The sequence below is a fragment of the Chaetura pelagica genome, unplaced genomic scaffold, assembly GCF_000747805.2.
Source record: "Chaetura pelagica isolate M959 unplaced genomic scaffold, ChaPel_1.0 scaffold9, whole genome shotgun sequence".
NCBI lineage: Eukaryota > Metazoa > Chordata > Aves > Apodiformes > Apodidae > Chaetura > Chaetura pelagica.
In genome coordinates, this window is record NW_009954494.1 from 1,992,844 (window position 1) to 2,019,550 (window position 26,707).

Genomic DNA, 26,707 nt, shown 5'->3' on the forward strand with positions numbered 1-26,707 from the left:
AAGAGTGATAAGGAATTTTGCATTTTTTTTTCAGCCCAGATCTGTGTCAAAATATCTTGAAGGCAACCTTTAAAGGTAGTTTAAAAAAGGACAGTGTGTATGGCAACAGACTTAGTAGCTATAATTAACAGCTCTCAATAAAGACGGATGATACAGTGAGAAGTGTTGGAGGCTGGCAGTACTACAGAAGTGGAAAAAACCTTTTTGTCCAGCTGCCTAGTGGTTATGGACTGTGGCCAGATTTCCCAGGATTGTTTGTGTTTGTATGAAAAAGCAGCCTCGTATAAATGCACAAGTACCTGGCTGAAGATCCTGTTCACTCCCGGTCTGCGGGAACTGGCTGCCCTTGCTTGTTAGTCAAAGCTATAGCTGGTAAAAAGGGAGAAACAGCCAAAGGTGAAGGTTGGCAGCAACACAGGTATATGAACAGGGCATCATAACTTGAAAAATCCTGTCAAGCAGCTGTTTGTCTGTGAACATCCATAGGGGTTTTTGGAAGATATGAGCTGATAGGCAGGCAGGTTCATATATGTACTCGCACACCCATATACAATTATTTATTTGTTTTCCAGTGCTAAAACATTTTTTCAAATAGAAGCTTTCTGCCAGTGAATGTGATTCAAAATGGGGAAGACAAAAAAAAAATCTGAGTTTGTTAACTTGTTCACCTGCTTTCGGGGCACTTAGTGAAGACCACATCTCTTCAGCCTAGCTGTAAAAAATAATAACCTTCCTGTTAGTCTGTTTGTCAGTCCTTGAAGTCAGGGCTCAAACTCATCAAGTTTAGAGGAAAGTATCTCATTTGCTTTATGGCCTTAATGTCATTTCTGTATCAATTGGTTTTCTTGTCTTCAGCAAGCCTACACTAACTGAGTCCTCTGCAGCCACATCATCTCTTCCCTGTTCCTCCTATCTCCAAGCAAGCACTTCCCCATGTGGAGGTGGTGTCGGTTGTTAATTTGTAAATCATGGTTTGTTAATTTATAAATCATGTTCCTTCTCTTTGGGGCTGGGTCCTGCTGACTCCTTTACTGAAGATGCTTATTTCATGAGCACTTAGGGCCCACTGCAACATTTCCTTCGTGTCTTTGAAAGCCTCCCACTGCCTCAGTGAAATGTTCAGACTCCCACAGGGGGAATGGGCCTCTGGAAGCCTTACATGAAGGATGGCATATCCCACATCTTGCAGCAGATGCAACTGTTAAACCCCAGGGATCTCAAGTCATTGTGAATGTCCCTTCAGCGACCGAACGATATGAACCTCCGTGTAGTGCATTGATAACAGAGGTTCTCCTTGAGTGATATGAGCCCAGCTCCTTTTGCTACAGAGGACTCTATTCCTCTATGTAATCTGGCATTTGCCCTTACATTACATATAAAAACGTTTTGCTTCACCAAAAGAGTGGGGGTTTTTAACTTACTTCTCTTCATGATATCTATTGTAGAGGCCAGCCAGGCCAACTGAAAATCGTATCCTGCTTTTTTTTCTGCACTAAAGCTACAGTTTTCTTCAGTAGTCTGGCTTATTATGCTTTCAGCTGGCGTACATATAGATTTCCAAGTACAGAAAGATAATTTTTCAGCTATGAAAAGATCTCCTATTAAATAACACACTAGAAAATAGGGAGAATTACACCTCTACTTTCGGTACCTCTTATTAGTACCTAGAATAAAAATGAAGCTACAGCTCTGTAATGCTGAGATTTTTACCATCTAGCAAATGGTGCTGTTGTTAGACCATCTCACCATGATATCCTGAACATCAGGTCATAGAAATGTAGAGTAATTCTGGCTGCTGAGGACCTGGGGAGGGAGGTTTCTAGTCCAACCTGCTCAGTGCAGAGCCACATCATGTCTGATTTTTTATTCAGTTAGTGGTTCATGGCCTGCAGACACTGGATGAGACATAACTCTTATTATTTAAACTTGTATGTACTTTATTACGTCTTTTAATGTGCAGTCTCTAGGTGCTCCAAAAGTACACGTATCAGAATGCGCTGGCATGAATGGTACCTGTTCTGCTGCTGTTTGCCCCTTTTTGCTAGAGCCACCTTAAATATTTGTCTGTCCTCAGGCAAGAACGTGTGGATTCAAACCTTGAGGATTTGATTTTTATTGTCTCTGGAGAGGAAAAAAAAAAAAAAAGGAAAAAAAAAGTGTTAACCCACTATAAAGTGTTTCTGCTTACCTTATTTTTAATAATCAAATTTTCACCTCCATTTTCAGTATTTCATGAAGTTCACTATATTAGATGTGATGGGTTCAGTCAGCACTTGACTAGCTGGCACAGCTCCACTGAGTCCTGTATGACAACATGCTGATTGCTGTCAGAGAAAGGTCTGGCTCAGTGAATATTAAAAATATCGAGTTAATAGCTAGATATGTTTTGTCTTTTCTTCTTTCAGAGGGGAACTCAGGCTTTGAACAGGCTGAAATTCACCCTACTTCCCCACATTATTTTTTTAGAAGTGTCTTTTGATTCTGGAGGACTGAAGTAGAAAAACTTAATGTTGAAAAATAGTATCCCAGAAGAGGATACAGTGACATACAGCTGATTTATCACCTGCCTTCCATTAATGTACCTGCAGACCTGCAGTTGCTCATGAAAGTTTTAGCAATTAAGGCCAACTCTCTGAAAATCTTATAGCACTTAACAAAGAGCTCTATTGATTTCTTAGATTTTTTTTTAAACAATCATCCATGCTCTTCTGTATTTCCAGGTAATTCCTATAAAGCTGTTACTTTCTGCCTTACCAAGTTCAACAGGGCATTTTTAGTAGAGTTGCACTCTTTGTCATGTAAAAGGGACAGGCCAACTAAATCATGTATGGATTGGAGAAGGTGAGAAAGGAGCTAGGTGGCATCAAGTGGAGTGAGGTGTTTGAAACAAGGGACGAGCTTTCTCACAGTGTGCAGCTTGAGCTGTCAGGAGGCTGAAGAGCAGGAGGAGCCTGAAAGGGTGCGTAGTGCGTGCTTGGCAATTGGAGATGGTGGGGCAAATAAGGCCTGTTTAGGGAGCAGATTGTGTGAGCTCTGCTAAAATGTAGAACTCACACAAATGACACAGTTACTTTAGCTCTTCTGCAAGCTGAGCTAAATCAGTAAATCCTACGTGATTTGAACAGACCGTGTGCTGAGCACAGTACTGCTGATGCGCTGAGGCCTGCGGCTGGCTGCAGGTTCTTAGCTTGGGATATTCCAGAGCTCAGCAGTCACAAAACCATCCAGATTATCAGACTCCAGACAAGTCATCCAGGAGCATCTAGGGAAGATTTAAACATAGCAGCAACAGCTATTTCATGTGTTAACATGAATGAATGTACAAGTAAAATTTACCAAACCGCTAAAGCTATTTTGTTGGGATCTTTTCAAAAGTGAACATCAAATTGGATTTATTTTTATGTAAACAGGAGTCATAATGAGGACACTCCTATTGAAAATTGTACAGGTTATATGTATAGTTAATTGTGGAGCTTATTTTGGCTGGCAGAGCTGCAAAATGTTGTCTGCTGCTTTATATTTCTTGAACTTTGTTTTGTTTTAAGGTTTAAAAAAACCAAATCAAAACAAAACAGCTGGCTTCCTGGATATGTTTGCTGCAAGAAACCAGAGACAAGTAGTTTCGAGAAACTGAAGACAAGTGTGTTTCCTCCATAGCAATTGAGCTGAAAACAAACTGTTCTCTTTGTCCGTGTGGCTTCAGACACTTTCCACTGTTGTGCTGCTGGTATCTGGAGTCTCATTACCCAGAACAGTAAATAACCACAGACTTTAGGCACACATAGAAACATCTCATTGGGGAAATTTGAAAGAGAGATGAAACAACATCCTGGAATCAATCTAATGTCATGATCCAAATGTACAATGGCAAATCATCCTTACTCAAGTAACTCAGCTACTGGGGGCTGCAGATGGGTTTGCCCTCAGCAGGCATTTGGTGTTTGCATGCCTTTGGGCTAACAGCCATGACCACAGGGCTCCTCTGCATGAAACATGCTGATGGCACCTACTAGATGTTGTGCAGCTGACAGGAAAAAGATGCAATAGTTCATTAGTTTTGTCACTGTTGAATTCAGGCATTTTCAAAAGGAATGGCACTGAAAGCTTTGTAGTACTGAAGGTGCATAATAATTGCATCAAAATTGCCCATCTGCAGCTAAAGTGAGGTAATTGCCTAGGCATAGAAGAGATTTTGAATAATAAATGTTTATAAAGCCCTTCTGTCATCATGTTATCCAGTCCTTACCCCATGAGCCAAAGTCTCAATTCATGTACAGTCTTTTCTAACCAAAAATATCTCATGTCAGTGCAGCTCTGAGGTTGGTGAAGATGAGAATCTGGAACAGTGTAAGATAGCTGAAATTGGCTCCCAACTCCCCAGCAACATTTATTAACCAAATGGAAAGAAAGTAATCTACAAACCCTCCTAATTCCTTCTTAGTGTTATTTTCGGTATCTTTAATAACTACTGGAGTTTAGGTGTGCCAGTACTGATTATCAGTGATGCTGAATGGTGCTGCTTCCCAAGGGGTGGGGCTTGTAATGGGATCAGACCCACAAAAGGACTGTGCCCCTTCCTGCAAACAGAAGAAAAAACTATATGTGGTTTCCAGCAGATGCTTCCCCTCATCAGGAGCCTCTTCTCTCTCTCAGAGGTAGAGCCTGAGTGAATCCATCCTCACAAACACAGACACACCAAGGATATTGTGGGCCTGACAGCAGCAGGTGAGATGTAAGCCCATCTTAATTAGGTTTATCATGGCTTATCTAACCTGCTCCTGCAGATAAGCTCATTAGCATGGACTCAGCTCACCCAAGGCTTTGAACATGATCCCTCCATGCTTGACAATATGCAGACAGCTGACAGACATGTCCTGGTTTAAGTGCATGCTTACCTGGGTCAGTTCCTCCTCTGTAGGGATGCAGTTTGTAACTACTCCCATGTTTTGGTGCTCTCCCGTTCCCTGGCAATTGAAGATGCAAACAGCACTGAGCAGACAAGATTTGTTGATGCAACTTTGTTATCTTATGCTTCTTCAAGAATGAATTAATTGTTTTTCCATTAGACTTGATACAAATCATGCTGACGTCGCCATCTTCCTCAGTATGCCTGGCTGATTCCTAATAGCTGTCTTACAGTCTTCACAACACTTCTTGTGCCTCTCCCATGCTCTCATGCAGCAACAAGGGCTGCTCGTTCTAGCCTAGAACTATTACATGACCAAGCACAGATGATTTATAACAGAGTGGAAAACATTTCCAGCTAGATGACAGGATCACCAGCTTTCTGCCACTGCATGCCACTGGTCTTTATGCATGAATGGAGGAGCTGTTGTTCCTGCTGTGGGATCCCTTCAGCAAAAGAGCCAGCTGACTCCCCCGTGCTCATGTCACCCTACAGCTCTACAGCTGCACAGCCGTGTGCACTGCCAAGGTGTTCTGCACACCTGTATCAGTGAGGGTCTTTGGGTCCCTTCACTGCACTGACAGTGCCCTGCCAGAGGAGCAGCACTCTCACTGCTAGGGATCCAGAAGAAAGTAGGGTAGCAAAATACGCACGGCCTTTGCCAGGTTGCTGAATTAGTAGCTTCACCTCAGAAGTTGAAACCACATTGCTGCTCTTTGTCACTCTTCCTGGGAAACAATCTGAAAAGAAATTCAGGTGTGACACTAAAATCAGTAACAGTATGAACTACTGTTCAGTACTTTTTTCTCACTCTCAAGAATTTAGGCTTATTGAGTAAAATCTCTATCTGTCATTTTCATCACAGAGCATAAAGTTTTCAGAAAGGGGTAAGCCCAAATACTGAAACTCTTTATTCTAGTTGTGTAGGTGCAGTACTGACAGAACCAAACTTAACACAGTTTTCCCAGTGCATAGTTACAGTAAAATGAGCCAGATTTCGCGTTGTGTACATTGACGGGGTTGGGTAGGGATATTGAAGGGCACTGTGACTCTGAATTACTCTGTTGCTGAGGCTTGGTGAAGCATCACAATATTTTGGGTGGCATTTTTGAGGTCCTGCTGCTGGATTCTATATTCTTACTGAAGACTGTGGTGAAACTAATGATTCAGTTGGAAGGAGTGGAAAAGTGAAAAGTGAAAGCTGTTGGAAATGTCACCTTATGCTTGTATATGTATGTATGTGTGTGTGTACATATCTGTGCATGTACATACATATGCATGTGTGAATCTATGCACCATTTGAATAGAGATGCTGAGCCTCTTTACTCTGCAAGAGCAAGGATGTCCCAGGGGGCTAACAGGCTGTTTTACTTTTGATAATCTCAATACAATGTCCTTCTTATCAGGAGCTCTCCTGTAAAGTACAAACTGTTGAAAAATAAATGAAAATGAAACCACAGATTTTGTACTTTCTAGTTCTAGGGTAAATGTGGGGTCGTGCCCTTGACTGGGGTGAAAAATTCCCCTGGCACAACATGTACCTTTCCCTGTGGTTCTTGGTGGGAAAGCACAGTCTCCAGGATCAGGCCCTGGCTTGTTTGCTGAGGGAGCTGACACCTGTCTTCTCGCAGCATGAAGGCTGCTTATTCTCAAACATCTGTCTGCAGGCGCTGCCTGATGCTGCTCCAAAAATCCCTTCCCCCCGACCAACAGAGCTGGAGCCCCGGCAGGAGGGATGAGGCACCCCCAGCACTCTCCTGCAGCACAGGTTGCTCAACTTGTCATTATGCCCATGGCCAGTCTGGGCTGCCCTCACCCCAGGCTGAGCCCTGGCTGTGCAGGGGGGTTGGGGTGCAGAACGAGCTCTCACCTTCCATCCCACTCATGTTCAGTATAAAACCAATACCCTCAGCAACCCTCTTCATTCTCCATACCCCTGCAGATTGTGTAAAATCCTTAATCTGTGCTAAATGCTTCTTCCTCCACAGCCATACACAGATACTCTCCTCACTTCCAAAATGCAGTTCCCCACTTGAGCAAGGCTTCTCAGCTGTCCTTGGCCAGAAACTCCATGGCTGATTCCCTGTGTGAGAGATACTGTTCTTAACCTTCCTACCCCTATTTTAAAAATCCAAATTTGATTACCCATTATTCCTTTTGAAATCAGTGGGTGGTGACAGTCTTGAGCCCACTGGAAAAGTCAGTGTGTTGGGTACCTGAATATGAATTTATGTTTTTAATTTACTAGGATCCTCCTAGGATTTCAGTGTGAAGGTGTAGAAATCCAGTAATTCCTTGCAGCTTGCTCATTTTCTCTGTCTATGGATGATTTGTCAAATTCTTTTAATATTATCTTCATGAGAAATGTAATGACTCTCATCATCATGAAATCATTTGTTTCTGTTGATTTACTTTCTAGGATGATTTACACATACATTAAATGTGATTGCAAACCATTTCCTAACACATGTAAACCTCAATTTTCAAAGATCTCCGGGGATGCTCTAAGATTTAGTAGCAGTCTCACTTAAAGCACAGTTACCCCATTCTGACTGTGAACGTGAGTAAACATGGTTATGGGGAGTTAGTAAGATATTAGTTTGTTTGTTATTTCATAAATTATACTCTGTAATTAGGGAAAACTCTCTTTTAATAATGCATTGACCATGTACCCTAAACTTGGTATGTTTATCTTTGTTGTTACATGTGCTGTTGATCCTGAAATAGTTAAAAATATTTTTACTAGGTGAACAAGGCAATGAAAAGAAATTCACCAAACCAATTCACCAATCCAACCAAAGAACAAGAATTACTAGGTAGAATTTTTTTATCCACTATATGTCTTCAAAGTATTATTCCATATTTTCGTGTTGGGCAGCTGACATTATTTGCTCCTTTCTCCCATATAAACTTGAAGCTGCCTGCTCAGCCTCTCTCACATGCTGGGAACATTTTGGTTTATGGCTCAGCCCACCTACCAACTATTTTATGTACCAAGATGCAGTGAGCTAATTAACACATTCATCATCTTACACATTCTTCAGATGCCATGAGCAATAAAGAGAATTAACCTTAAACTTCTTTATCTTATTCTTTCTTTCAGACCCAGCACTGGCTTAACTCAAGCCCATGCTCATTTTCCTTGCTGAACTGTTCAATCATATATTTTTGTTCTCTATTTATTGACTTCCAATTACCTTCCTTTCCTAGTATGCATGGTAGATTAAATCTCCATTATCTAAGCCTGTGACTCCTTTGCCTAGCTCACACAGCCATGTAAGTTATCATTATTGCTTAATATTTGTATTAAATTAGCATCCAGCAAATCCTGATCTGCACCAGCACCTTGCCCTAGATGCTTTTCCAACAAGGAAGCTAACACAGTGTCTGTGCCAGTGCCTGCAGTCAAGGTTGAGGCACATATCTGCTAAGATCAGATATTTTCCATTTAGCTGGTGATTGCTGACTTCTGCAGCTGCTGCTTGGGGCCCTGTGGAGGAGCCCAGCATGACTGAACTGACTTAACCAAAATACAATTATGAAATCCAAAGTCAAAAGAAGTCTTAGGGTTTTAGAAAGATGTAAACCTGCTTTTCCAGATAAAGCAAATAAGTTAGCTGGCTAAATTAATCTATGTCTGAACTAAAACTGAGATAAGTGCTTACAGAATATGTAGGCTGTGATACATCTCCAACAGTAATTCTGTAAAATTTTTCAACACCCCCTGCTATGCATGTGTAAGGATTTGCAGGCACACCAAAACAGGCCAACTTACTATGCTCCTCTCCTCTGCTTTTAACCACTCTCAGAACAGTCCTGTGCCTCCTCCTTGGATGCTTTCTGTTGGAAACCCAGACATTTTAATTTCCGTGGCTACAATTGCACTGACCATAACTGTAACCAAATGGTATCTGATCCAAATTATGTAGCACATTCTGATATTGGCCTCTGGAGCCACAGATCTGGGAGAGGGCCAGAAAAGCCATTTTGTAATTAGAGTCTAAGTCATGGGCATTATAAATCTGTTATTAAAAATAGATAGATAGATAGATAGATAGATAGATAGATAGATAGATAGATAGATAGATAGATAGATAGATATACAGTAGGCACATCCACAAGGCAGGCATTCATCATGACTACATAAAGTCCACTTCCCTCCCAGGTGCTAACCTGTAAGCTGTCAACAGGAGCTCACTCCTGTGTCGAGGACACCTTGCACTTTTTGCCCAAATGGTACTTTTGCTCTGTAATAGCAGAGAGCAGATTTTTCACTGCTGTCTGTGCAGCTGCTCTGGAAGCAGAGTGATCCTGGAAGTAAGGATCACAAGGTCATTTTCCAAAATGAAGGAAGGAATAAGCATGTCACAGGAGTAGAAGGTGGAAGACAAATGAACCCAGTAATTTTGTATCTGGCAAATACTTGGCTCCCCTCGCTGCATCTCGGCTTTCAGAACCAGCGAGCAGGAGGGAGGCTCATTGCACGGCCCTTACCATCTCGCTCAGAAAATCACAGTCCTGCATGCCCTCTGTTAACTCCGTCTACCCATTAAATCCAGAAAGATGCCATAAACTGCAGCTGTGTGTCACAGAACTGTTTCATTTTAGCCAGAAGCCAGTGCTGTAAAAATAGATGTGCTGCACACTTAGCTGATGTACGTCAAAGGTGTTTGATTCCTACAGTCAAAAATCGTCAAAGAGCAGAAATCACTTTTTCAACCCTAAATCAGGCTATATTAGGGGAGGGTCTTTCCTGATATTCTTATGTTTTACTTTAGAAAGCATCTGTCATAAAAGGGTGTTCATCTGTGCTGTGGTCAAAGGTATGGTATCTGAGCATCTGAATGTAACAAAGCTCTTTAACAGGCTCTATTCCAGACACTTTATTAAAGCCATTACCAGAGGCAGATCAAAATGTAAAAAAACACAGAAGCAGATACTGGTCAGAACAGTTCTCTCATTAAATGCATGATCTATTCTGAATAAGAGAAATCCACATTAAAAGCTGTCATTTTCATTTGGCAGTTTCAAATATCACAGTCACATTCTGAGACAAATCCAGATGCCGTGTTCCTGAGCCACTCTCAGTGATTGGGTTTACTGTCAGCAGTCAGTCTGCACCACTTAAATGTCAAAAAGTGCACTTCTCTCAGGTCTTCCAGGTGCTCTCTCTAGGCAGTATATCTCCATTCTGGATAATCCTGACTCTTCCATCTGCTACATTAATTCCCAGAAGGTAGCTGTACTGTTTTCTTTCCAGAGATGTTGTCCCAGTGAATCTCGGTGCCATCGTGGCACCCAGTAGGGGTGGTTCCTTGTCACAGAAAGAGGTCCCCAACTTGGCAGGGCCGGCTGGTAGATGGGGCACATGCAGCATGCTCCCCATGGCTGGCAGAGTCCAAGCTGAGCTTATAACAGTGCTTCACATCATTCTGTCAACGACAATAGTGCTGTACTTTGGCTCAGCACTTACGCCTAAATGGTTCAGAGCATTTTAAATAATGAAATCGTAATTTATTCTCACTGTTCCTGAACTTCAGGGAGCTACACTTGTTTTACAGGCTGACTGAGGGTATGTGGCTACTGCAGCCAAGGTGGATGAAGCAGAAGCACAGGAAGAGAAAGACAAGGAAGTGGCAGGGTGTCCCAGAGGAAGGATTTATTCATATGTGCTGTGTCCCAGTGCCTCCACTGCTGGCAGCTCCTAGAGACAGACAGGGGTTGGCTGGACCCAGGCTGTTAATTCTTGTGTGGTCCAGGTCCATCCTTTCACAGGCACTTCTGATAGAATGCCTCATTGACACAGGCTGGGCAGAGGGGAAGGTTTATATTGTATTATTATTTCAATACTTTTGATGCTGAAGACATGAGCACAGCAGATGGGTTTTCCAATTCATTAACTCAAGAGTTCTGCATCTTGTTCCAAAAAGTTCCCGTGCTGTTACTGTTGCAGATAAGGCTCCTGTTTCATTTCCAGTCTTTCACAAAGTCAATCAGTACCTTCAGTGATGACTGGGTTGAAATCCTAATTTGTGGATCCACAGCCAAGATCAGGATGTTGCATTAGGTGCTAGCTTCTCATTGGGGCATTTTTCAAAGTGCCTGTCTGAACAGAACTGTTTTCTTTGCACTGAGGATCACACAAAGCAGAGCCAAAAGAAACCATTTAGTAGGCAATAAAAAGATAGGGGAAAAAAGGAACAAATACATAAAAAATGTCACAAGGAAGGAGAGCAGTGTGTGATGTAACAGCCTGATCCAAACCACACTGACATTGCCCCCACACATGTATGATAATGACAAGACCCTACTCCTTTGTATTTTCCTACTTCTGTGGCACCAGATTTTGGCCAAAGATTTTTGATGCTCCACCATCTTTTACCATGTGAAAGTAAAACCTTCTAAAAATATGAAGTGTTTCATATAAATAATTTAACATTTTTAAAACACAGAGATCAGCATTCTGAAGCACAGTGTCTGCAGAAGGCTTCAGATTCAAAGCAAATTTCTTCCTGGCCTCTGAAGAAGAGCTACTTATCTGATCCAAACACATAAATAATGATGGCTGGCTTCCCATTCAGAGGGGCGCTCACAGCTTCCAGCAACTATTAGTCACAAGCGATGTTTTTCTCCATCATGTCCATTTTGAGTCTGGTTTTTAAATTTGGCAAATCTGAAACCTCCTTAATTTCTGCTTCCTTCAAATTCCTGAGTATCACTCACCATACTTCTCATTTCTGGTCTTTCCAGGGACTTGAGATAGATCTCATTTTCTTATAATCTCTAAGCAGCATAATCACCTCAGTGCCATAATCTCTTTGTTTACTTGTAGAATGAATCAATTTCTATCTGATCTCTCTCTTCCCCCCCCTTATCTTTCATCTCTTTTCTTAATATCATGCTTGCTTTACTTCATTCTGAATGAAGTGATTGAGGGCTAGTAATTACTTTAGGCATTTATGTTCTTATTTTGTCTCTAACATGGATATTAGCTGAAAAGTCCAGAGCACGACATCAACAGCAGCCAGAAGAAAGGTCAGCACCAAATGTGGCTGCTGTAATAGCCAACTGAGGTAGCAAAAGGCTAACCCACATATGTGCCACTCCACTCTTCCAGTAGTAACTGAGCAGGGAAATAAAGCTGCATTATTCTGGAATCATATGAGCAGATGACACTTAATGGCCTTGGCATCTGACACCAGTTTTAAAGAACCGATCCATCCAGTACAACAATATGCATAAGAGGACACTGCAGCTCTCTGAATTGGGATATTTGTTTGCTATTTCTCCTGCTTCTGGACCCCAAGTTCATATCAGAGTCAGCTGCGAGGCATCTGCATCTGTTGCTAATGAACTGCTTCGTAGCTTTCCTCTCTCACTGCCCACATCCCAGAGAAGATGGATATGGGCATGTGGTTGCCAATGGCAGATCTTTGGAGACACCTTTTTATGCCCTGTGTATTCCCAACTCATAGGCAGCCCTTTCTCTCGTGCAAAAGACACAGCTCTCAAGGCGAGAAGGGTCTGTAACTCTTATGGAGATGGAGGCTACTGGCTTCAGCAGAGCAGGAACAGCAAGGGTTACTGTCTTCCAGAATTCTGAAATGTCAAGGGCTTTTCCACCTGAAGTGTCTGGGAAGTTGTGACTGGAACTGATGGAAGGAGCTAGAAATTTTCTGAGCTGCAAGAGCAGAGAGAAAGAACGTTGCTAAAGTTGATCTGTGATAACTCCACTTCCTCTTTGGAGGAGGGACCCAGCATGAAACTCAGTTGTCCTCCTCACTTCTTTGAAAGTTATGAAGGTGGAAAGCTCATGGCCTGCAGAATGATGGAGCATGAAACTGAGATTCAGCTTCTGAATCATGTAAGAGTTAGTGGCCCATCAATCCAGAGGCGTAAGAAAAGCTTGAAAAAAGAACTATGATAATATAGACCCCTCAGAGTACAAGAAGACTGAAAGACAAATGTGGCTTGAATTCCTCCTCTGCACCTGCATCTGGTGCTCAGAAAGAGAATGAAGTTGATGGTTTGTACATGATATCATGAGAAAAGCCTTCAGAGAAAGTTTTACATAGAACCCTCATGTAATCAATACTGCCCGGAATTTTACAGACTTGTTTGTAACTGAAAAGTCAGGAGAAGAAAATTCTCTAGAGAAGAGGTTGCTGAACTGCCATGTGCATTATCTTTCTCACAGTCACATTTCTTCTGTTGTATTTGTTGGGATTTTTTAGTGTTTCCTCCTGTGGGTCTTATTTATGAAGATAACTGTAAACTATATTGTAAGGCTACGGAAGGAAAACTCCCCTGCCCCAAATCATAGTTCCTTCTTGGCTATGGACCTTGTGTCAGCAGTGCCTTTTATGCAGTCACATTGAAGAGTTATGAAGGGATAATAAAAAGGGTTATTAATAGACTGGAAAGGTAATTATTTTCTTTTTGCAGGAGGCATTTTGAAATGTTAAAAGAAATCTTATTCCAAGTGGTTGAAAGGCAAAATCCAAGAGCATCCATGGATGGGAAACGCCTATTCCTTTTTAATATTTTATGCTGATTTGGATCACTTTTGTTATTTTCTATTATTGATTTAGTGACTATTCATTTTTAATTAAAAAGGCAGATTTCACTTCAGATGTTCAAGTGGAGCGATTTCAAAACATCTTTCAGTATTTTTTCTAAAAGTTTTTTAACCGGTGTCCTTTTTCCAAAGCTTCTGTTTCCCTCAATGGGCACTTTGTTTCTCTGCAAATTAGACAAAAATAAGATCTTCCAACTTTTTGACCAACATTTGTAGCACAGATCCTCAAAGATACAAACTACGGGAGTTCCCACAACCCTTCACTGGAGCCGTATCTACTTAACCTTTCATGAGCACAGTCTTCTGGAGTTTCAACCTCTATGGCTCCATTTCTGTGCTATCCAATCCTTTAAAAACCCAATGAATGTCAGTATTTTTTACTTTGCCTGTTTACTGTTCAAACAAGGAAGTGCTCAAATGGGGAGCAAAAAATTACATCTTTCTCTTGGACAACAGGTAATTGATTTTCCTGGTATTGATGCCACTTGAGAGACCTAAATGTTCCAGCAATGCAGAGAGAATCCATTCAATTTGGGTTACATGCCACTCTGCTTTTACCATTTATACTGAGGTCTTGCACAAAATTAATGCAGCTAGCAACAGCAACTTATTGTAGAATATGTTTTCTCAAGGATTAGCCTGTTGGGAGAATGGTCAAAGCAAATAAAGCTGTTTGGAAATATGGATCTCCTAGGTGCTGTGCATCATATAATAGCAACCTATTGGCTCCGAACTGGTCAGCTGTGCACTCCTTCACTCCATGTGACATGAGAATGCCACATTTCTTAATCTCTGACAGGCTGTTTTTCAAAGATCACTAGACTCTGAAGGGTGCTGTTAAATCAGGCTCTGGGATAAGGGCAGATGCCATCACAGTGTCTTGAGACCTCCTCACGCCATTTCCATGGATCATGCAGGGCTCGCTCCCCATCCTGCTGCGCTGCTGTGTGTGGGATTGGGATGACGTTGCAGAAGGAGAGAGAGTAAGGGAGTACAGGGCAGAGAGTGCTCTGGTTTTGTGTTAAATGGACATCAGCAGTGCAATTAAAAAGGCAAACAAACTTCAAACAGAAAAGATTCACCTGTTCTTGATAGAAGGTAATCTAAAAATGGCCACAAATATGAGTATTTAGAAAAGATTATTTCCTTTCTATATCCTGGTTTACTTAATGCATCTAGGGGCAATTTGTGCGTCGTAAATGTCAGCTTCTCTGTTATGTCAGCAAGCTCTTGGCTTTCTTTTTTGTATAACTTTCTTTTCATTGACTAGCTGCCAAGTTGATGGTGTCTCTTTTGGTATCTCCTGACTCACGTGCTTTCCTGTTCCCAGCTGTCCCAGTATCCTGTCATGGTCCTAAACAATTAGTACTTAGGTTACGAAGTTGATATATTACCTTCGTTTTCTGTATGACAGCGTGGTATTGCTGTGGAGTGAGGATTTACAGAGCAAATAGTTTATGCCCACAGCCTAGGGCTGGCATTGCCCAGCTGCACCCAAATGGAACTGTATCTCCCTGCAGAGTCTTTCTGACAACCCACAGGCATAAAGTTCCAAAGTAAATATGCTTATGAGCGTATGTATATATGTGTATTCTAGATATGTATATATGTGTATTCCAGATATGTATATATGTGTATTCTAGATACATGTTCTGACATATAAATGTGTGTAATAGCTGTCGCAGGGTGTTTGCATAGCCAGTGTTATCACTGAGACATTTCTGTCCTTCTTGTGTTGCCTCTTGCTTCTTTCCTTCACTCTCCCAAGCCACAACAGCACTTTTCCCCCTCCTGTCAGCACAGTCCTTCTAAATCAGCAGAGGCAAAACCCTCAGTTTCCAGAAGCCAAGAGAACAGCAACTAGAAAATAATTTTATTCTTGCATGCTTTTTTGTCTGCCTATACCAACTGCTACAAAAATCCAATTTACAGGAAGCCATCTGGCCAGTTTCTCCGAAAAGTTTCATTTTGACTATTCTAAAAAGTAGTAAGTGGTTCGGGTCACAGCTGAAGAGTACAAGCCAGATATAAATCACATCAGGCCAAGCTCAAGATATCTGCAAGCGATTGCTGCACAGTTTCAGACTCAGGGGGCCTTTCACACCCAAAACGTCCACTGACGTCAATGGAAATTTTGCATGATGACGGAGAGCAGTGACGATGTTGACTCCGGCAGTGAAAGACTTGAGAGACTAATGTTTAGGTTTTCTTTGCCTTAGTTTGTATATGCTGTCCCTCACCAGATGCTGAATGCTGCACAAATGCTTGCCTGCATTTACCTCATCACAGCCCTGGGAAATAACAGGGAGCCTGTACCCTCACACCCCGCTGTCAAGCTGAGGTGGGATAGGCTGGCTGGGTGACTTAGACATGTTCACAGTGGGTATGGGTGGTGGAACATCACCATGGACCTCAAATGGAGGACTCCTAGGACCCTTTGCAGCACTTCCACTGAAAGATTTTTTGTCTTTTTAGTAACTGAAGTGTTGTAACGTGGTTTAAGGTGCCTCCCTAAACTGCAGGGACCTGCAGGGAAATGCCTCATCTGCTTAGGTACCACTAAAAAAAAAAAAAAAGTAGGTTTGTGGTTTGGAGGTTTCTTCCAAAAAACCCCCCGATTAGTTCACCTTTCAAAGGCCTGTATTTGCAAATATGTTCATGTGACAGCCTGGGCCATGCAGGACACAAGCTAGATGTGACTTTGGAGGCAGTGCATCTCCCTGGACACAGCCCCTGCTCCTGGGCGCAGCACCCAGCCTCAGTGGGTGAGGAAAGGGGCCCTGAAGCAGCTCCTTTGACAGCTGGGGTGCCCCTCCCAAAAACTGAGGTGCAGCCCACTGCCTGGCCTCAAGGCACTGGGGAGGCCAGGGTGGTGCTGGCCCTAGGGAGAGCTGCACCCACAGAGGAGAGGAGCATCCCTGCAGGCTGGCGGTGGCACCGGGTGGCAGCAGCACGGAGGGGCCACGGAGCTGAGCCTTGAAGGGCTTTTTAATTTTGGCTGTGCATGATAAAAGCAAGGACCAAGAGCCTCCAAGGGAGCATTGCCTCTGGAGACCCAGCAGCCACTTCTGCCTGGCTGGTGCAGCGGGAGATCCTCAGGAAGGTCTGAGCTCATCAGCACTGAGTTGCTCCAAGTAGTCAGTGTCCTTTTTTTGAAGCCAGCAGCAGCAGGTACATGGTATAAGCAGGAAGCACCGGGTGGCAGCAGCACGGAGGGGCCACGGAGCTGAGCCTTGAAGGGCTTTTTAATTTTGGCTGTGCATGATAAAAGCAAGGACCAAGAGCCTCCAAGGGAGCATTGCCTCTGGAGACCCAGCAGCCACTTCTGCCTGGCTGGTGCAGCGGGAGATCCTCAGGAAGGTCTGAGCTCATCAGCACTGAGTTGCTCCAAGTAGTCAGTGTCCTTTTTTTGAAGCCAGCAGCATTAGGTACATGGTATAAGCAGGCATGCTCCTTCTGGAGTCAGGCTTTACAGGTATCTGCTCACCAGCCCTTCTGCTGGGCTGAAAATCCTTCTAAGTGACAGTAACTCCCTGGCTGGGCCTTCCCTGTTATCATCACTCTTGATGAACCTTGATGAGGAAGAGGTGATGCGGTGCAGTCTTTAACCAGCAATGATCATCTTCAAAATAGATTGGCCAAGCCACAATCACAACAGTAATAAGATTTAAAGAATCAATGTGAAATTTGCTTTTGGGAGGAAGGCAGTTTTAAGAGTGAAGTTATAGAGCCCTGTTAGGAGTTCCCCTTTTCATTGCTGGGCTTCTCTGAAGTCTGTCCGGCAACACACAGCTGCTCATTTTGTCAGTTTGCTCTGTAACTCTCTAAGGATTGTGGTTGCACCTCACCCACTGCTCTTTACACTCTGCCTTGGCCTGTCTGCACGTGGCTTTACATGATGCTGTCAAAGCTGACAGTCCTTCCCTTTTGCTTCATTTGGACGTGACATCAGGTCCCAACATAACCTGCCTCCCTCACACCCTACCGTGCAAATGGGCCAGTTCCCTCTTGCCTGTCCTACAGCCCTGCCCCAAACATAGCAGGGACTGGCCCTCTTGTGTGCACTGTGGACATGCCAATAATCCCCAGGCACATATGAAGCTTTTGTTTCTCTTGCTGCCTCTTCCAGCTTCAGCCACTGCTGCTATGGAGGGTAAATGTCTGGTCAGAGTACCTCTGGCAACTGCTCTGGTAGCCTCTGACTAATATGTAAGGGAGAGGGTGTAGGGTATTTTTTGGAGGAACTCCAAAGGGAAAGGTCAACTTTTGGACCAAATCTCATGGATGGTGTCTGGATGCCTGAGATGCAGCAGTGAGCGATGGGCATCCTCAGCTGCAGCAGATGGGCAGGAAAATCTTGCGGGTGAGTAGATGTCTGAGCAACCTGATCTAGTGGGAGGTGTCCCTGCCCATGCAGGGGGCTTGGAACTAGATGATCTTTAAGGTCCCTTCCAACCCAAACCATTCCATGATTCTATGATTCCATGATTCTATGGTCTTGTGTGCTGTCAAGGTCTGTATCTCCTCACAGGCTCAGGAACCAGCTGCTCCATGAGGTCATCTTTGAGCTTAACTAAAAAGCTCAGCTCTACTTTGAAGTGTGCATTCTGCCAGGTCTGAGTGTTTGGAGCTTGCATATTACATTTTATTTGTATAACACTGAGTATCTAGAAGAGTATAAAACAATGCAGAGTGTCTAAGGTATAAAGGATAATGCTGGATAATACAGCATCTGATACCTTCAACTGCCTGATTGCTGGGTGCATGTTGTCACATTAAAAGCTGCTTCTTGCCAACAATGCTTGCTGCATTTTCCAAAATGGCACATCCCCTCTGGCCTGGTGGAAGACCCACAAATGCCAGCCTGCTCCACCTAACAAGCTGAAGGTGGACTTTGGAGGGACCATCTTGTCACTATGATAGCACACCCCAAGGTGAGCTCAGCTCCCTCTAGTGCTCATGGACAGATGTAACTCTGTGGGAAATCCGTTGCAATGTTTGCTCACACCAATGTCTGCTTGCATTGCAACAGCTGGTGCTTTACCTCTAAAATATCAGCAGCACAAGACTTTACCCTCTCCTTGTCACTTTCCCTTGTGCCCCATCAGGGGTTGCTGGTGGTCCTGCTTCCACAGCGACAAACAACCTAGATAAAAAAAACTGCAGTATGTTCAGGTGCAAAAATTATGAAGTAGTCAGCCTAATGTCATCCACCTCCTGCAGCCTTTGCTGCAGTTAATGTATGTAAAAATTGTGGAGTGTATCCTAGGACTGCTGCTCTTCCCTGGAAATGGATGGAGGCAAACAGAGCAAGTTTTGTGCCCCTGATGCAGCAAATTGTTGGATGGGGGACCATCCCTAAGAATGAGCTGCAGACTTTTCCTTGTGCTTATGCAGCCTGAGACTCCAACCACAGTGTTTTGCAAAGGCAGTTTACAGTGTGTGAATGTCCCCTGTGGTTTGGTCTCATTCTTTTCTTTTATTTTTTTTAGTATTAGTTTAAACAGAGTCTCATTAAGGCTTCTGAGTGTGCTCTAAGGCTTGTCTTGGAAATGTGTATTCAGGTGGTTTGTAAGATTTGTATTCTTTGCTTCTTTTGGAGCCATTCTGGTGCATTTATGTAAATCCATAGCTAAGCATTTCCTGGGACCATTTATTGTGAATATGCCTGGTTTGACACATGTACAGTGCTAAGCAAAACCAAGTGCTCCCGTCTCTCTAGTGGAGAGAAGATCAGCCTGGAGATTTTTTGTCTCGTTAAAGAGAAAACAGTGTTCTCATTTTGTTGTCTATCAGAGTGTGTTTTCTGCAAATGAGCTGGATACTCCCAGAATAGATAAAACTTTGAAGGCAGAACATCAACCTCAAATTGCATGTAGAAACAGATACTGGTAAACATCAGGCACAGGTCTTTAAAAGTGGCAGCTAGGCACTGGATTGACTTCTGTGGTGATTTCTTGCATTTAATAACATGCTTCCAGAAAAATACGCATGGGATGATGGGCATTAACAAACCATTAGACTATTTTAGATAACATCCATTTTTGAGAAACTACTTAATCCCTTGAGCAGTTATTTTTCAGCTCACGTAATCTGGTAGGTTTGGTGATAAGCCCCAGCCCCAGATCTACCTATTGCTTTAAGCTTCAGTTCAGACCTTTTTCTATGCACTGAGTCTGCATGAATTCACCCCCAGAGCTGAGGAAAGTATGCGTAGTGTACCTGATACCAGAACTTCTCCATCCTTTTAGTTTCAAGGTTTGGCATTCCCTGGCCAGGTCATTGCATCTCTCCACCCTACAAACTTGGGAAGGGGCTGTGGGTTGTGGTTTGCCTCCATTGTCTCCCACAGGAAGTTATGCAAGGGGCCATCTGGGGGCACAGGTAGTGGGAAGGGGTTGTGATTTTCACGCTTGCCCCACTCCAGACTTCCAAACTCCCTGTCCAGGGTTGCTGCCAGCCACACATGGAAGCTCTGAAGTGGCACGGAGCTCCTTGCAGGTACCATCAGCTGCAGCTTACACATCTCAACAGAGGTGGGACAAACTGTTGCAGGGCATGACAGAACCTGCACCCCACAGTACTTCTGAAGGAAGCCCCCAGTTACTTGGAGTTGGCAGTAGGCACTGCTGCCCCGTCTCCCACCTCTGTCCTCCAAGATCTGTTGTTCCTGAGTCCTGTGTTAACTCAGCAGAGCCCTGAGACACCATCACTTGAGCTTAAATGAAGCTGGAAGAAATGTTTTAAGTTATACATTATGGTGGAACATCACGTTGTGCCACTGAACTGTGCTAGAGGAAGGGAACATAAAAGCTATTTCCACTTGTGGGGGAAAGGTCCACTGGCAGTGTTGCCTCCTTGCAGGTAGTTTGATGCCAATGACCATGGAGTCACGTCCAGCCCTAAACCAGCACCCACACCCCATGGCAGCTCCTCTCTGCATCCCCTTCTTCTCTTCAGCATGGGCCCCAGGCACATGGAAGGACAGCACAGGGAAATCCCTGCTAAGGCATGGGGGAAGGGGGGTAATCCTCCCTGGTGTGGCCATGGGTGGATGCATTTGGCATGGACCTCAGGTCATTGCTGGGCTGGGACCAGCACACCAATACAGCATGGTCCATGAGTGACCTGCTGTTTAGGTTTCCTGCCAAGTAAAATTTGTAGACATACTTTCAAACTGACCTGACCCTAAAGACAGGAGCAATGAATGAAGAAAATTTTCCCTGTGAAATCAGCTGCAAAAATGATGCTTTTATGAGAGGCTGCGCTTTCTATCTTGACCTTTTTAAGGACAGGATGCTCCAAGCTTGAGATTTTGTGACAGTAGCCAAGTGTTTCTTCATCTCTCCTCAGGCACAGGTCTGATAAAGGAAAAATGCCTGATTGTGATGAACCACTCACTAAACAGCTTAATGGTGCTCCATCACCAACCGTTACCATAGGCAGTATGACTTAAACAGCTGCTTGAAACATGCCAGGCATTTGCCAGGAAAAAAAAAAGGGACACCCCTTGTCTTCAAGTCCAGAAATGACAGCTGTCACCAGAGCTGGTGGGGCTGCAGTCTCCTGTCAGGCAGGATATAATGAGAGACCAAAGGGCCAGGCTCTGCAGGCCTAGTTCAGTCCCCAGCACAGACAGACCACAATGGGTAAGTACAGGACATGTCTGAGGAGCAACACGGCTGCTCCCCTGGCCTGGTCCTCTGGCTGATGGGCCACTGGGCCACAGCAAGCCTCAGCAGGCAGGACACACACAGCAGGGCAGGTGAGGAGCACTAGCACACCCGTGGAAAGTCTCCTGCCTGGTGGAAGCCAAGGGGGAGCTTGTGTCCCCCCAGCACCGGGAAGCATCTTTCCTGAGCTTCTGCAGGTGCTTACAAGGAACAGGTATTTATCGGTTTTGTTGTAGGAGCCTCAGAACAGCCGGGCAATAAAAGCCACTGCAGGAATTCCAGGCACCTCCCTGCAAAGTGCTGAGGCCAGCAGATTTATTCCCAGCATTTTATGATCTGCGACAAGCCACAGGAGCCTCCGTGCAACTGTTCTGCTGGCATGTGAACCTGCGGTGACTCAGGGACAAGGCGCTCAGGGGCTGTCTTGGTAGGTGACAGGAGTTGGCTATAAAATAAACATGCAGGAAAAGTGAATCCCCAGCTCTCTGGATGTTCAGCCTACAGGCAGCCCTCATCCTGCCTCTTTCAAGCACCCAAGGACTTTGCATCTCTGTGCCCCAGCTTGTGCATCTGTAAGATGGGTTTCATGATCTCACCCTGCTCTTGCGCTGCTTTGGTATCTGACCACCTGAGCAGCTGGTTTTGTCATGACTGCCCTTCAGGGCAGCACTGGCTCAAGAGGGAGAGAAGCAGAGCTGGAGGCATGATCTTGTTTTCTGGGAAACACATAATGTACTTTCCTGGAGAGTATTTATGAATACTTTTGCTTAACTTTCATGTCTATCTGCACAGCAGTTCTCTGCCTACCTCCACTTGTGAGTACAAGGTATGAGGGATGCTCTGCCACTAACAGAATTAATTATGAAAAAAAAAAAAAAAGTCCTAGGTATTTTTTTTTCGCTGGGAGAAATTAGACTTGGTTTTGGTTTCCTTCCTTCCTTTTACAGCCAGGGCACCATGTCTGTCTTCTTTGCATTTGTTTACTGCAACTAGCTTGCAAGTCCCCTCAGAAGACATGGCATGGCATGTCTATGTGTCTTTTTTCATCCATTGAAGGGAAAATGCACAACTGTTACAGCTCATCTACAGATGATTTATCTATGCAGGCCTAGTGGGTGCAGGGATTAGCAAAACATGTTTTGCCTGCCAATCTCTAATCAAGAGGCCAGATTCATTGGCGCAGAGGTGGCTTTGCTGTGCTCCAGAGAGGCAATGCCTCTGCTGAAAATCAGGAGAATTTAGCCAAATTCAATTTACAGGTACAGACCTTGCAAGGTGAAAGTAAGAGGCAGAGTCTACAAAGAAAAATTACAACCTGCTAGGATCCAACCCTGCTTTGGAGGAAAAGGCTTAGTAAGAACACTGCAACAATGAGAAAACTGTAACAGAAGTTAACAGTCTGGAAAGGAGAAATAACTGATGTGTGCAAAGTATTCCCTTAGGATGTGTATTTCTCCCATATATTTTCTACTTTGCTGCATCTTTCCCAAACACATAATGGCAGCTTCAATAGCTTATTAACCTTTCTGGCACAAGTTTGTTCTGCAGTGAGTATGAAGAGACCAAATCCCTGACGTGGGGGAACATACTGTGTGTGTTTTTTCTGGTTCTTTTCTACTTTTCCTTGTCATAGGAGGGTGGGTTTGTTTTGGGTTTTTTTGCAAAATGGAAGCAAAAAGCATTTCTTCCAGTCTTGGCAGAATTTTATACATTCATTTGTATGAGGTTCAAAGCAGCTGAGACACATCCCAACTACCTAGCAATGGTTAAAGACAAAACAGGCAGTGGAAAGTAAATAGTGTTAAACATATACTTGTGAGCTCAGTGGGGAAAAAATGGAGCTTTACTGTCATATTTTATTTGCAAGTTCTGTTTGACTGCAACACCTGCTTTCAATATGATTAACTCTTACTTAGCATGCAATTTTGGCACTAACTACTTCTGATTTACTTCACTGGAGATGCTTTGTTCCAGTGACAGAGGTATTTTGCTAGTCATCTTGTGCTGGAGACATGCCTAATGGGGCAGAGCTAATTTGCCATTTGCTTGGGTTAATGAAGATACACACTAAAAAGATTATGAGGAAAAAAAAGAACTAGTGCATGAAAGATTAAGAAACCAGCAAACAATTTACAGTAAAAATACAAAGAGTAAGACCTCTGTGCCTTAGGCATTTTTGTAGTATCTTTCATCCCAACACAGTTCCTGTAGTGTCGTAGCAGCTACGTGCCATTGCCTAGTGACATTACACATTTCCATCAGGCCACACTAAGTTGTGAGGACAAGCAATGGGGGACCAGAATCCCCATTTGAGAGAGGACACTGCTGGTACATCTAGCCCAGCCAGTGCCAGTCAGGACTTGCTAACCCATATTCGGGGGATGTTACTGCAGGGGGGGACTTGTGCCACAGCAGCAGCAAGGTGGGTTGAGTGGTGCTGTGTAGTGCCCACTGCTTTATTTCATACCTACATTTCCATCTGTCCCCACCAGTGTCTTCCCAGACAGAGGACGCCCTGAAAGCCAGGCGGCCACTTCTGCTCCTGGTTGAGTTTTATAGGCTTTATGCCAACCATTCCAGTTGGCATCCTGAGGAAGTGGGAAGCAACCACACCAAGCATGTGCCCCTTTTTCTCATGTGCACCATCCCATTACGCTGACACACAGAAAAGATGCCTGCTGCAGGAGCCACTTCAGCAACACACCTTGGCAAGCACATCCACTCTGTGTCACATCTCTCTGGAAATACTTCCCAAGGGCCCTGTGTAGCCAGGCTGCAGTTCTCTCAGTCTGCATGTGGACCTCCCACCAGCACTGTAATCCTGCCTTTTATTTCAGTCATGAGCCTTCAGGTTGTCTGTGAACATGGATATGACACTTCTGAGTGCAAAGAAGCTTTTCTTTATGGCTGCTGCACCGATTAAACCAGGACGTTTTCCTTCCAGTATCCTTCCTTTGACATTTTCATTCCAGTCTTACTCAGGTCTTTGCTGCTGCCTTGCCTAATGCCTTGCATTATTTTTTTTTAAACCAACTGCTGCGATTGCAATGGAGCTTTAGCTCATAACAGCAGAATTGAGGAAAATAAAGCAGGAAGCTGGTTTATCTCAAACATAAGGTATTATGCCCTGAAACACCAGAGCTCCTTGCTGTATGCTGGAAAGAGTCTGACAGTTGTAGGAATTTACTCGTTGTGCTGGAAGATCATACGGAGTTGAGGAGAGGTTGGCTCAGCAGGATGGCTCTGCAGGAGCCACGCTTGGCGAGACCTGTGCATGCACAGGGCTAGGGCCTGCCTGAGCATCAGGCATCATCAGTGTTTCCCTGTGGCCTCTTTGGCTGTTTTCCACACTGGAAGACCCACTGCTCTGTCGGCAAAGCAGGGTGAGCCCAGCAAAAAAACCAATATCAGCAAGCAAGCAGCAAGGCACCTTTCAGAGTGAGGTGGTAGGTGAGACCAGCAGGAGCATTTTGGTAATGTGGGCAGGAATAGGTCTGCTCAGTCTTTGATGACAATTTCTCTTTGAACACAGAGGGTAGGATTTCTGCTGCCAGACATGCGCAGGAAGTGCCTGTGTCTGTGCTCCTTGCTCTGGGGTGCCTTTTAGAGCTGAAGGAGAGAAACAGAAATAGCTTCTTGCTGGACTCAGTACCTCCTGAGGTGGGCAGCAAAAGCAGCTCAAGGACATGCATCTCCAGCAACTCTGGACACAGCCTGGGGTCCTTGCTCAAACATAAGAAGTTGCTTGTACATACCTAAAGCAAATGCCTAGCAAATGCTGTATGCCCATAGCAGCCACTTGCAAACACTGCATATTGCTAAAAATCACTGCTCCCCTTGGACACAGTCCCTCTTCAAAGCGGGGCTGCCTGTGGGCTGCCCACACAGTTGCTGCCTGCCAGCAGCATCAGGCTGCCCAGCACACAGGGCAAGGGTGAGCACCTGGACCACAGGGAAGTGCTTGTTTGCAGGATCCCTGCTTGCTTTCTGTGCAAAACATGCCTTTGACACCTCTGCCCAAATGGCAGGAACTTAGTCTGAGAGATGAACCCAACAAATAGAAGAGACTGAAGCTTCCAGCCATCTGGTACCTCTCCCTCTTCACCCCAGATAAGCTGGAGCTACCTGTACAGCAGGACCAGCTCACCAAAGCCTGGATAAACTGAGGCAAAAAGCATCTTTTATCCTGGAAATGAGATAGCTTGACTGCTAGCCCTGGCAGTCAAAGTCAGAGGAGGCTGGTGGTCTCTCTGCTGGAGCAGGGCGCTTCCACAGCAGCTCTTCACAGAATCCTGTGATATCTGGTAAACAAGAATCAGGCCCATGGTACAGTAGAAGCACGTTTGTATTGTATATGAATTAGTGATACTCAATTCTATGTATGAGGAAAGGATTTTTGGCAGGAGGAACGTTTTGTCCCCAGAATTAATCCAAACACAAATTCCATTTAGTCCTGACGGCTGCAGCAGGAGCAAGGAGCAAGGGGCTGTACTGCCAGCCCTGGCCTTTCAGCATCCCAGTGCCTACAGGGATGAAAAGCCAAAGATGACCCCACATTGTTTCAAGATGTCCATTGTGAAGGTGCTCATGGCAAGGGCAAAATTTCACCTCCTGGCTTCACCTCTCCCTTCTTTCTTGTTGCTGTCCTTCCCACGTTTGCAGCCCTGTGTGTTAAATTGCTGCTGCAACAGGTGCTGAAACTTTTCTTCTCCCCTTTAAGGTTTATGCACCTCTTTCCTCAAAGGAAAAGAAGAGGAGCAAGAAGGAAACTTGTATATTTGCTGCAAACTGTGACTGCCTTGTGCAATAATGCTGCCTTTCTCTCTTTCTCTCCATGTTTTAGGGAGTGCTGCCAATTTTTTGGAGACAATGGCTTGACTTTGAAGGCGTTTTTTACCAAGGCAGCACCATTTGGTGTTCTTTGGACACTCACAAACTACCTTTACTTACATGCAATAAAGAAAATAAACACTACGGATGTCTCCGTGTTGTTCTGCTGCAACAAAGCTTTTGTGTTCTTGCTTTCATGGATCGTTCTGAGGGACAGGTTCATGGGAGTGAGGGTAAGTGAGTCCTTATCTCTGTCTCCCTTCTTCCCCCTTGCCCTTCTACCTTTACTTTTCCCTTTCCCTCCCACCAGCCGAGTTGAGCAGCACTCCACACAGACAGATGCGCAGGCACAGAAATCCTTGTGGAGCTGGGAGGAATCCCTCCCTGCAGCTTGCCCAGGCACCTTTGAGCTCCCAGAGCTCTGTTTCCCCCAGCCTGCTGCCTTTGTGCATTTTCCTTCAGAAAAGAGATACCGTGCTCCAGAGCATAGCATGATATCACCACGTTCCTGTGGATGTGCATCAGCCTTTGCCTGCCTCTTGCCAAGTGACAGTTCCCAGGCTGTGGAATTAGACCTAAGCAATTTCAAACTGCACATTCTTGCAAGCCCAGGCTGCACCTGAAGTGTTTCTTGTTCCAACCTGTGAATTTTACAGGGCACTCACCTTTCTTACACACAGCAGCAGGCTTGAAGAGCAGCACAGTTAACATGAGTACCCA

The 26,707-nt window shown here is 44.3% G+C and overlaps 1 protein-coding gene across 1 annotated transcript in view; it reads left to right on the top strand.

The window, feature by feature from the left end:
* Positions 1 to 26,707, top strand: part of SLC35F3 (solute carrier family 35, member F3) — a 46,963-nt gene that overhangs the window by 7,839 nt on the left and 12,417 nt on the right. The window contains exon 2 of the mRNA XM_010004542.1: positions 26,001 to 26,220. Within this exon, the coding sequence (XP_010002844.1) occupies positions 26,001 to 26,220 (220 nt within the window). The remainder of the gene's footprint in view (positions 1 to 26,000; positions 26,221 to 26,707) is intronic.